Genomic DNA, 12,267 nt, shown 5'->3' with positions numbered 1-12,267 from the left:
ATACACACACACATATAACATATCTTAAATACAGAATTTTACTTTAAAAGAAACTTGTTTCAGATTGAAAGAAATTTTGAGATATAAGATGTATTCTGTATGGAATGAGTCTTGGTTTGACAAAATTATATTTAATTTTACTACTTTGGGACGGGAACAACAAAAGACTTCAAAGTTGATGCATTCTCTTATTAATGAGGTATATATTGAATAAATTTGTTAATATTAGCCTTTATAATGTTTTACTTATTTTTCATATCACAAGTTTTACTACAGATAATACAGCAACAACTACATGAATTAAATAAACTGCATAAAACTGAGACGAAAACTGACCCAAGTAATAAATCATAATTTTTTAACATAGAAACTATATGTAGAATATTTATTAACACAAGACTGAGAAGATAACTATTTTCACAATCTTTTTCTTTATTTAATATAGATAAAACGTTTTTCAACATTCTAATGGAAGCATTTCATAAAAAAAACTTTACACAAGAAATGATACGTGATAACGTAATTACAATGATTACATTGGTATGCTAATTCAATATACAAACATATTCTTAAATAGATAATATTCTAATAGAACATTTAATTCTATTTTTTTACCAGACCACTGATAAAATTACTATTACAATAAATTTTGTTATCTTCATGTTAGCAAATTTCCCAGAAATACAAGTATGTATTTACTACAAGATCATTAAATTTACTACATAAGTTAAACAAAGCGTTATAAATGATACAATTTTAAATTTCGAAAGATATTAATAATAATAATAACATATCATCTTCTAACTTATATCACTTGTAAGATGGTTCCTAATACTGCTTCAATTAAATTATTATGTTAATGTACAGATTTGTTGTAAATATAAATTGAATTTTATTTGTATATAAATGTTTTAAAAAATATTTAAATTTGATAGCCGCCGCAAAACTTATTATTCTAAACGCCTTAAATATACGTCAATAATGAATGTGCGTGCGAGTGTAATATATTCTATTTCGGATAAAATTATAATAAATTTATGCAAATGTATACATTGATCAATATCATTATTAACGCTTCGATTATTCTCAAAACATCAATTTATAAATTTACTTATAATAAATTACAATATATGAAATATAACATATAATATTAAGTCAATATAAAGCGATATTTCATTTAATTTTATAAAGGAAAAAGTATATAAAGAATTGATGACAATTTATGGTACGGAAATGCCAATATCTGCACCAGTTAAATATGACGATTTACAACAGATGCATTATTTGGACCAAGTTATCGAGGAAACGATGAGACTTTTTCCTACTACACCTATAATTGGCCGACGACTAACTGACGACGTAAAAATAGGTGTGTTTATTTTTATAACAATCAAATATTAGCAACAATTTTTAATACAACAAAATTTTATTACTTGTAATGAATAAATTCTGAAACGTAATAAATATAATAAAACATCAATCATACGTGCGAATAATTAATTATTGATTATTAATATTTTATTAGCTAATAATCTTTTATTTAATATCATACTAAATAGTCTGGAGATGTTCTAAATCAATATAAGACTAATAAATAAGCTAAACTGTAAGGAAAATTGTATTACTTATTATTAATATATTTCTATTTCATATTAATGTTTAAATATATTTTAGGAAATTTTATTTTACCAAAAAATACTAGTATTATAATAGGACTTATATTGATGAACCGACAAGAACAATACTGGCCAAATCCATTGAAATTTGATCCAGATAGGTTTTTGCCAAAAAGAATAAAGGATTGTCCTTCAAATTATCACATCCCTTTTAGTGATGGACCAAGGAATTGTATAGGTAGGCATGACTAAATACAATTATATTGTAAAATTAATTTATACCTATAGTCAGTGTTGCGCAGTAACGTGTTATGTAACATTATTATCGTTACAATTATTTCTTAATAACAAATTGATAACGACGTAATATTTGTATTAATAATACGATAATATATACATATAATATATAAAATATTATATATATATATATATGTATATATATATGTATAAAATATTATATATATGTATATATACACAAACTATAATATGATAATATATAATATAATAATAATACAATTAAATTTTTTGTGACGGTGACGAATATAATTGTTACTTTTATCGTTGTGCACGTATATTACGTGTGCATATATTACGTGTGTATGAAACATGCATAAGCAAGTTTTAAAGAAGAGAGTATGTTTGACCAGTGTGTGTTATGATTAACGATAATTATTATAGGGAAAACCGGGGCATCATGGGCCACAAGGTACCATCATCGATTATTTAACATAATCTAGAATGTTTAAATTAATACTACTGGTACAATACGACTATTACTTTGTTGCTCATACTTTTTATTTAAGTGGCAATTATTAAATTCCATTGTATCGAAAAGCATCGATCATGATTTTTGTGATGCAATAGTAACCTTTCTAACCGCATAAAAATGTTTTAATATTGTTTTGTAGTAGAATAAGATACATGTATGAAAATAAGGTGCAAGTTTTTGCGCATTTTTTCTCATCTTACTATGTTACAAATAATAATTTAATGTTTATTTTTTATCGTTTTCTATTAAATATATAATTAAATGCATAATTGGGATGCCATTAAATATTTGGGACATTAAATATTCATGATGAAACGGGACAATACAGAAAGTATATGTACTAAAAGGGCAGCTTATACTTCTAAGCAATTAATTTTATTTTATCATAATAAATTTTGTGTCTTATTTTAATAGTTATTTCTCATTTGTTTTATAATTTTCTATTGTATTATTTAATAATTATTAATTGTAATTATATTTTATTGTATTAGTGACTATGTTAAGAATGTGTAAGTCAATTGAAAATACTTTTCAACCTTTGTCACCATTATTTCTTGCATAATCTTATTATTTTGTGTGTGACTTAAGGTACCCCGAGTATGAGGCACCATAGGTCATTTCTTAAAAAAATATTTTTTTTTTTTTCTTAAAAACTTATAAATATTTACTAAATATACTTATAAAATTTTTAAATATACACTATGCTTTAATTATTTAAAAAAAAATGATTCAAAAATTTTTATATTTGATGTACTTTTAAGAGTTTGAATTTTTGTAATTTATGATGCCCCGGTCTTCCTTATATTTCATGTTGAACTAATTGATTAGACAATTGAATGCTTTACTTTAAAAAAAAAGATTAATTTAGTAAGAAAGTAATCGAAATTGTAACAACTCGGTTTTTAAATAAAAATAATGTTTACTTTTACAATAAGTAATCAATAATAATAACGAATTATTTCTTTTAAGTAATTTTTTCAATCTTAAAAAAAAACATAATTAACTTGCAGGTATAAAATACGCAATGATTTCTATAAAAGTTATTCTAGCTACTTTAATACGAACATTTGTTTTCAAAGTAGATAAAAGTATTCAGATACGTAATATAAAATTAAAAACGGACATAACATTATCTACTGTTGAACCTTTAAAGATCAGAATTAAAAAACGTAAGTAAAGTAAGCTAAATATTAAATAAAAGAAAACACTTTTGCAGAAAATTTTCGTATGTATTACGGCAACAGTTAATATTAATGTAACTTAATTTCTAATCTTCTATTCTTTACTGTCTAATGTATAATATAATTGCAAAGAAATAAAACATTCAAACAAAATCTTTAAAGATTTATTGTAATTTAATCCTATTTCTTCTTTAGATTAGTGCTTTTTAATTATTTATTACTTTTTGTTGTATATTTATAATAAATACTACAATTTATTTACCACCATTTATGTAATAATTTTTTTCGTATAAATTACAACTATTGTATAATGTGACAAAACAATTTTATGAAGAAGTAAAAGATTGCTGTACTTATGGGCCTGGAATAGCAGATTAATAAGTTACTACTATAAGTTACTACTTTTCAATACCGAAAACTTTAAACGCGTTTTTCTCAAAACCACTTTTCCAAAATTAGCGTGCAAGATTACTCAAAAACTATTCGACCGACCGACTTGTTGTAAGGCTTTTTAGTTGCACAAAATTATTCCTCTTCCTCTTTCTCCTTCCGCTCATTGATGATAAACATTATCGACTAAAAGGAAATATATACAAGATACATTTCTCTTATAACATTTTAAATATTTTTTACTATAGGATTAGTAATTATTTAAAAAACGTTCAAATCGAATTTGCTTTTCATTTTGCACCTCGTGCTGATTACTTGGAGCAATAAGAGTGCGGGAAGTAAAGAACGTACCGTGATTGCGAGAATTATTTACTACGATTTATAAAATCGTAGGGCGCAGAATGGCTATATCACGAAGTTGATCGACTCGAAATTTCGGATCCGAGTTTGATTCCACCTGCGCCCTATATATACGGTTTTGTTTCCGCGATTGACGAGCATTGCTCCTTGTGATTGATTGTATTATTGAGGGTATATTACTAAAATTTGTGATCTTACTTTTTCTTTCATTTCGTAATTTCCTGTTATTTTCAGGAGGTCCATATCTGCGATCACACAACTGCGTGAGGAAAAGGAAAATCCTCAAATCATGGAAAGAAATCATTTAGCATGAATTATCATTTCTCTTGAATCATATCAATCTCAAATTTTATCAATCTCTTCCCCTGGTAGCAAGCTGACGTCAAAATAACGTCATTTGACGTCCAAATGACGCAGTTTGCTACCTGGGTCGGATTCGAGTTTGATTGTAAATTTTGTCAACGTCTCTACGGTCTTCGAAATTTAATATCAGCTGATTTTAAAATAAAAACAAAAGTAATATAATTCATTAACGTTTGTATGTATATTGAATTGTTTAGAATAGATCCTATTGTACTTCTGTTAAAGTAAAACGTTGCAAATTGCTGTTATTAAGATATCATTGTTATTAAAGTTATTTCTAGTATGACGAGTAAAAATCGATAAGTCAAAAAATAAGTTTAGAAAAAACAAAACAGAAATTTAAAAAAGAGAATTTGAAAATTTATCGTTGCATTCTGAAATAAAACGTACAAATATGAAAATTAATATTTTTTAATTAAAAATTGAATACTTTCATTTCATTACCAATTTAATTGTTAAATTTTATTATAAATTTAATTAATTATAAGTTTAAATGTCTCCGACCTTAATTTAAAAGTATTCATTTTAATCAATTTGTTTTTTATAGCACAATTTTACATTATACAGTATATATATATATATATATACATATCTATATATATGTTATATGACTTCTTCGTTTTTTTCAAAAAAACATACGATTTCTATAGACAATAACGAAATAATTGCAAATTTATAAAAATTGCAGCAAATAGGAATCTAACCATAATAATTAAAATAATTTGATTTTGAGCAACACCATCAAAGCTACAATAAATAAGAATTAAACAATAATATTGTACCTTTAATTTTCTCTAGCTCATAATTGATAGCGAACTAACTGCATATGATGTACTGTACAAAATGTAATGACATATTGAAAGACGATTAAAATAATAAGATGACGATTTAAACATGTACCTTCGTTCACACAATCTTGCATAGTGTATAATTCTTGATTTGTCTCAAACAGTTGTTATTTGAAGTCTGTACGTAAGAATACAATGCAGCTATCGAAAAAAAGCCCTAAAAAAAACTTTTTAAGAAATTAAAATCAAACATTTTGGGTTTTTCCCAAAATAAAATTTTATTTAAACGCATATTTATTTCAGTTATATATCATTTCAATTTCTTTTATATTTTTTTCTTTATTATAATCTTTTATTATTATTATTATTATTGTTATTGTATTATTATTATATTCTCTTTATTTTCCTTATTTTTTTAGATAATTTAAAATTTTCGTAATCCTCAAATTCCACTTTAAAATTATTTTTCTAAGATTTTATCATATTTTTAAACATGTTAATTCCTTATAATAATTTTTCAATAGAATATATTCATCAATAATTAAACTTCATATTTAATACACAAATTTTGTTTTTTATATAAATGTTTTTATTTTACATACCTTATTGTATAATACTTAATATTTAATACTAAAGGTATGTAACAATCTTTTCAAATAAAATTTTTATTTCAAGGAAGTTTTCCTAAAAGAGGAAAAGACTTTACTTTATACATCAAATGTATATTTTATCTTTTAAATAGTACACAGTCATCACGAGCACACATAAATAAAAAAAAACATCTATAGCAAAAACTTGGTGGAAAAAATACATGCGAGTACTCATAATAATTTCATGTTAAACAAACTACTCTCGGTTTCCTTGCTCTTATTCTGATATATTTTAAGTCAAGACTTCAAACTAGCGCAGCCTAAAAAATTCCGGATTTTTTCCGTTTAATTTAATTTTATATAATTTACAAATATTGCGAAGCGTACGATATCGGTGAAAACATTATACAAGCATAAAGACCACGTGTGCTTATTAAACTGTACGCTTTCTTGGAAAGCTCATATTCTCATAAGAAACATATGTTTTTACATTTTTTATCAATCTCATTACAATGAGGATATATAATTTCGGAATGCGATAAAGAAATTCAACAATATTAATTACTTTAATATAAAAATCTTCTCTTATCAAGCTTGCAATTCAACCTTTCATCGATCAGGTTATCCAATGATAAAAGATTTGTACGAATATGTACATATAATCCAATCGTAGAATTTTCGTTTGCTATATACATATTATAGAATATGCAATTTTCTTATCAAATAAAACAGAAGAATGCGCTTAGATCCGTCTAGAAATGCGCCAAGAGATATGTAATTAATGAGATTAATTATTAAATTATATTATTACGCCTATACGTACAATTCACGTATTTAATCATTCACGCGTCTCAAATTACTTTTACAGTTTACTCATAAATGTTTGTATTGAATAATCATTACGATGACTGTAGATTATGTAGGAAGACAGAAAATTGTAATTAAACAATCCGACAAAGAAAAGTTGACTAGTGTACAAAATTATCTGTAAATTTTATTTGTAAAGCATTTATAATGCTTTTCTATATTATCATTATTATTAGCAAACATTTAAGAGTAAACAAAAAATAATTTAGATGCATACAAGATGTATAAGTTATCAATGAAGTATATAATTCTTATCTAATCACAACTCAGAAATGTTTAATATAATGAAAATCAAAACAAACTTAACAGAGGATCGTATTAAAATTTTCTATCATATAATAATCTCCATTCATCATTCGTGTGTACTTAAATATTACATCAAAGTAAAATAATAATATAAAAAAACGTTAAAGTATAAAACTTAGGACTATAAATATAGAGTATATTTACTGTGCGTACCGTTACATTGCAGAACACAAGATACTGATATACGAGTGTTATATTTTTCCCTTAATAATGAAATATATAAATCGTGTGTGCTGCTATATGTGCGCGTATGCGTATGAACACATACGTATAAATTTTATATATTTAAAACATATCTTCGTCATGTAAGTATGATACTACAAATATGGTTTACGAACTTAGGAATGCGTATTAATTAATGTAAATATCAAAATACGAATATATTTAATTATTCGTATTCTAACCTTCGTATTCAGATACCGGATTCGTTTGGATTTATCCTTGTAAACTATGCCAGAAATACTTGTAGTGTAACAGATACAAGAAATATTCTATTTGTTCTTGTTCTAAAATAGAATAAATATTGTTTACTTGATTTATATTTTAATTTCTCTTAAATCATAATATACTAATACTTAAATAATTTTTGAGAAAAAATTTTAATACATATACTTATTCAGAATTATGTAAAAGTGAAATTATATAAGTCTGAATAAATCCGATATCTATAATTGATCATCAGGCAAACTACTGTTCTAAAATTAACCTATCTATATTTCGCTTTAAAATATATAAGTGTGTGTATATATACACATTAAAATCCATTAAAATATATTTAAGATATATATATATATATAAAATTCATGATATGCATAATGGAATAAATAAATATGTATACGCGCATGCACGTAACTTAAAAATAAACAAAGAACTGAGTATTTTGTTATAGTAAAAACTAATTACTTTATACGTAATAATTACTTGAAGGTATGTTCAGAAGTATGGATCACTTATTAATGTCATGTAGTTATTTTTTTCGGAAAAAAGAAATGATGTCATAAATGTTGTTAAGAAAATGATGACGAATTCTCCTAACTATCTTCTCTCAGTCTCTCTATTGTATTAGAATATCTAAGTACTATTATATTGTTGTTCAACAGTCCACATTTCAATAAACAGAAGTTTTAAATAATATTCTAACAAGATTTAATCTTGTAAACATTTCGGTCTAAAAGAATTTTAGCGTAAATAAGATTTAATCGAAGTAATATTTAAAAATGTTTTCCGCGCAAGATAAAATCTAATATTTATCATGTCTTTAGCACAAAACAATCTTCAACAATGCTCTCTCTCGTCACAGAAAAGATTTTATATTAAACATTATCTCGATTAAAACATTATTTGTGCCAAAAATCTTTTCAAACATTTATTTAGAATAATTTTATTTAATTTTGAAAATATCAGATGATAAACTTTATCGAGTATCTTAAACTGAGGTTTCCGAGTTCAAACGCAAAAGAAATTTGTTTGATTTAGGATGTGCTAATTGTTCGGTGAGATTAAAATGCGGTAATCTATGTGCTGTACACAAGAGTGCCACTTCGCCCTGTCTCAACTGAAACTCACAACCGTTAGCGATCGGGCGAGAGGGTAGCTCTCCTTCGCATACCAAGGCCCAGTGATGCGATCGTTTTTGTCTTTCTTTCTCGTTTGATAGCACCGGACTCGCAGCAAAGAATGGTTCTAGGAAGGCGCGCGGCGCCGCATCTTGAGCCAAACATCGGGCGAGACGGTTCAAAATAGATTCTACGGAATGACGCGGCTGTTGCCGGGTGATTCTTAAATATTTCTGTAAAGCTCTTGCCATAGAAGGAAACACCGCTTGTGCAGCTTCCATAGGGTCCATCGGTCCAGGATTTGGTGTGGATTCTACCTCGGAATGCAAACGTTTGATATGCGCAAACGCCTCTTCGGCGGCAGTAATGAGCCTTGCACGACGTTTCCGCACTCGTCGTTCGTAATCATGCTCCTCGTAGAAGCGCTCATTGTGACTCGAATCACGACGACGCGCTTGTGCTGTCAGGACTGCCCGATCCCCGCTTCCGGCGCGCGATTGCATACCACCGGTCACTCCACCGTCAACTTCGTAAAACTTGAAACTTGATTGCTTTCTACCAGACTTCGAGACCGGCAACCTTTCCAAATATGGATTGTAAATTGGAAACTCTGTATAGTATTTTTCTAGAACCCATACGGCTGCTCTTTGTATCGATAACTGGCCAATTGCATAAGATCTCGATTCACCATCCGGCGATCTAACGACCTGTGAATGAAAACAATGTATATAATTCAAAATGCATATTGTAATTAGATATTATTGAGTAACAATATAAAGAACATTGAGCACCTTAAGATAAAACGTAGGTTGTAAATGACGAACTTCGATAAGGAGCACTGCGGTGTAATGTATAAACAGGAGTGTATTAGCAAGGGTACCTGCATAATTTACTAAACTTTTGTACTCTGTTATTTCGCCATTGGCAACAGTCTTAGCACTCTCGGTGACCTGAAAAATATCAAATACTTTAGTAATAACATATATATATATATATTTACAAAGATAGTGTTTTCTAGCAAAAGATACAACTAACATAGTGTAATATAGTGAATCATTACTCTGATTCTATATCTTGAAACGAGGTCAAAATTATCAAAGTGAACGAATTTAAGTGTTGGCCAATAAAATTATAAATATTCTAGTAAATTTGTTCAATTTTGTAATTTTCACCTCGTTTCGAGATATAATTCCTGTTTGACAATGTTAAAAGAATAAAATTATTCAAATTTTACAGACTCAAAATCTTAAAAATAAAAATAAACAATCCATACAAGGCCAATAAGATCCATCACAGGCTGATTTGATATATGTATTTCTGAAGAGGCCTCCGAAGAGAGTCCGAAACGTTCAAAATAAAGAAAATTCCACACAATCGATTAATAGTACAGAATTTAATCGTTGGCACTTTCATTAGCCTGTGACTCTTATTGGTCTTGTATGGATTGTTTATTTTTATTTATAAAATAATTCACTGTTACAAAGTATCATCTATTGGTATTTTTGTCCATAGTGGATTTGAATCAATTTGAGGTCAATTAATGATATCACATGTTCTATTTTGATTTTTGATTGCATAAAATCATGATGCTTTTGTTGATCGATCTCAGATCAATCCAAATTCATTGCGATCAAAAACATTATACTTGTCGTTTGCTAGAAAACGCATGTAATTACATGAATCACATCTAGGATGATTACCTGTACAACATAAAAAAGCCAATAAGTACAAATGCACAGGGTGGTGAGTAGCAACACTCCTGCCTTGAATAAAAATATGCGTGGCATGGTAGCGGTTCGCGGACGCAGGAACACTGCCCAGCTACCGATGACCAGTAGCACCAGTTTGAAGGCCAATCCTAGCAGTTCACCTTTGCACTCGGCGTTACATGACAGTAGATGCAATTTCTGTTGCATCGTCAGTACCGTCGTCGAGTCGGGAAAGAATCCCAGTTTAGGCAAAATGACCATGGCTATAGGACTAAGAAAGGCGCTTATCCCGAGTATCATTGCCACGATTGGACCAACATAACGATTGCAGCTGGAACCAAACGTGCTATCGGTTTCGTTTGGCCAGTGGCTTACATCCTCAGTCGATTCTGACCTATCCGAGGTGTTACCAGTGACGGCTGTAGTATTCTCTCCCCAATTCTCATCCTGAGGCAATATTTGCACCTCGATCACTTCTTGCCCCATGTTATCCACACTGTCTCCTCGTACGTTGACTGTTGTTTGAAACGGTGCCATTTCACTAGTATCCAAATTCTGTCTCTCCTTTCTTTGACTTCGATTGCTCCTGTCACAGAGGATTACAGAAGATTAATGAAAACCACAAATTATAAGAGATCTTTAACAATCACAATTTTAGTATTAAAATAATTCATTGGTTTTAGTTGTATAACATCATACTTCCTTGGTTTCCTAATAGTAAGAATGAACCAAAGAACCTCTTCTAGATTATGTATTGTGGAACTGGAAAGAAGTACTTACCTCCTTCATTCAGTTATACAATTATGCAACTAAAACCAATGGCTTATTCCGTCAATACTAAAATAGCGACTACTGAAGAGCTCTTATGATTTCTATTGTGTATCTCGCAAGACACCACATTCAAAGAATTAAAACTCCCACTTCTTTAGGATGATTAGATGAAAATCATGGGATATACCTAGTGGTGCGGTGAGAATGCTGCCTGTGATGCTGTTTTGAACTGTGAGATCTATGATGCTTCTGGGAGCTCCTGCTGTGGTGGCTATGGCTATGCTCGCTAGCCCCGGACTTTACGCTCTCCGTCTCCATTCCACGACAAAGGCTACCGCCCGCTTGCTACCCCATAAGAGCATACCCTCCCTCGCACGCTGACGAACGACGGACACATGTATCGCGATGCCGCACGACGTAGTCAGCTCTAATGTTCCGTTTTATCTCGTCAAGGTACGCTATCGCCGCGCGTCCACGATCCAGGCATTCTCGGAGCGTCGCGGCGTCGCGGTCACGTGCACTCTTGACATTCCGTTATCCGGTCGAGGCGATTCGTAGGGAACAGGTTATCGTCGTCACCGGTACGATGTGAGATCGGTACCGGAACGATCGATGAAACCACAATTCTCGGCGTCGAACGCGTAAAAAACAGACGCCGACACGCCTAACGTTTTATTATTCCCACCCCCTCTGTCCGGCTCCAAGCAGCCGGGCTACCACATTCCGTAGTAATTGCTGCGATTGAAAACACTGCGGAGCCGCTAGGGGAATTTTATCCTGACGATACGCTAGAGAGAGACTAGAGAGGCCCATATTCGTGGACATTATTTATCACGATATAAAAATATAATATTCTCATACTATGGATACATTCCATATGGCGTTTGCAATACCTTGTTTTAATATTTGCTAAACAATAATTCATCCGTGTTTTTATTAATCAAGTGTCAAACAAAGATTCCACTTTTTTTTTTTGATGTTGCAAGTATAAAGTAAAACAT

At 29.4% G+C, this 12,267-nt stretch overlaps 2 protein-coding genes across 2 annotated transcripts in view; one reads left to right on the top strand and one right to left on the bottom strand.

The window, feature by feature from the left end:
- LOC108749297 (cytochrome P450 4V2-like) overlaps window positions 1–4,624 on the top strand; it is an 8,133-nt gene extending 3,509 nt beyond the window's left edge. Inside the window, exons 6-12 of the mRNA XM_018487896.1 lie at window positions 64–199; window positions 277–340; window positions 446–540; window positions 619–687; window positions 1,192–1,369; window positions 1,675–1,854; window positions 4,551–4,624. Of these exons, the coding sequence (XP_018343398.1) occupies window positions 64–199; window positions 277–340; window positions 446–540; window positions 619–687; window positions 1,192–1,369; window positions 1,675–1,854; window positions 4,551–4,624 (796 nt within the window). The remainder of the gene's footprint in view (window positions 1–63; window positions 200–276; window positions 341–445; window positions 541–618; window positions 688–1,191; window positions 1,370–1,674; window positions 1,855–4,550) is intronic.
- A 4,012-nt stretch (window positions 4,625–8,636) lies between these two features.
- Window positions 8,637–11,949, bottom strand: LOC108749333 (vang-like protein 1). Its single transcript, XM_018487946.1, has 4 exons — window positions 11,454–11,949; window positions 10,487–11,081; window positions 9,578–9,736; window positions 8,637–9,493 (listed from the first exon to the last, which is right to left on the bottom strand). The coding sequence occupies exons 1-4, from the start codon at window positions 11,582–11,584 to the stop codon at window positions 8,657–8,659; spliced, it is 1,722 nt and encodes a 573-aa protein (XP_018343448.1). The 5' UTR covers window positions 11,585–11,949; the 3' UTR covers window positions 8,637–8,656.
- Between the last annotated feature and the right edge of the window lie 318 nt (window positions 11,950–12,267).

This window comes from Trachymyrmex septentrionalis, unplaced genomic scaffold (assembly GCF_001594115.1).
Source record: "Trachymyrmex septentrionalis isolate Tsep2-gDNA-1 unplaced genomic scaffold, Tsep1.0 scaffold29, whole genome shotgun sequence".
NCBI classification, from domain to species: domain Eukaryota; kingdom Metazoa; phylum Arthropoda; class Insecta; order Hymenoptera; family Formicidae; genus Trachymyrmex; species Trachymyrmex septentrionalis.
Note: the sequence above shows the minus strand (reverse complement) of the source record. Positions and strands in the feature narration are given on the sequence as shown.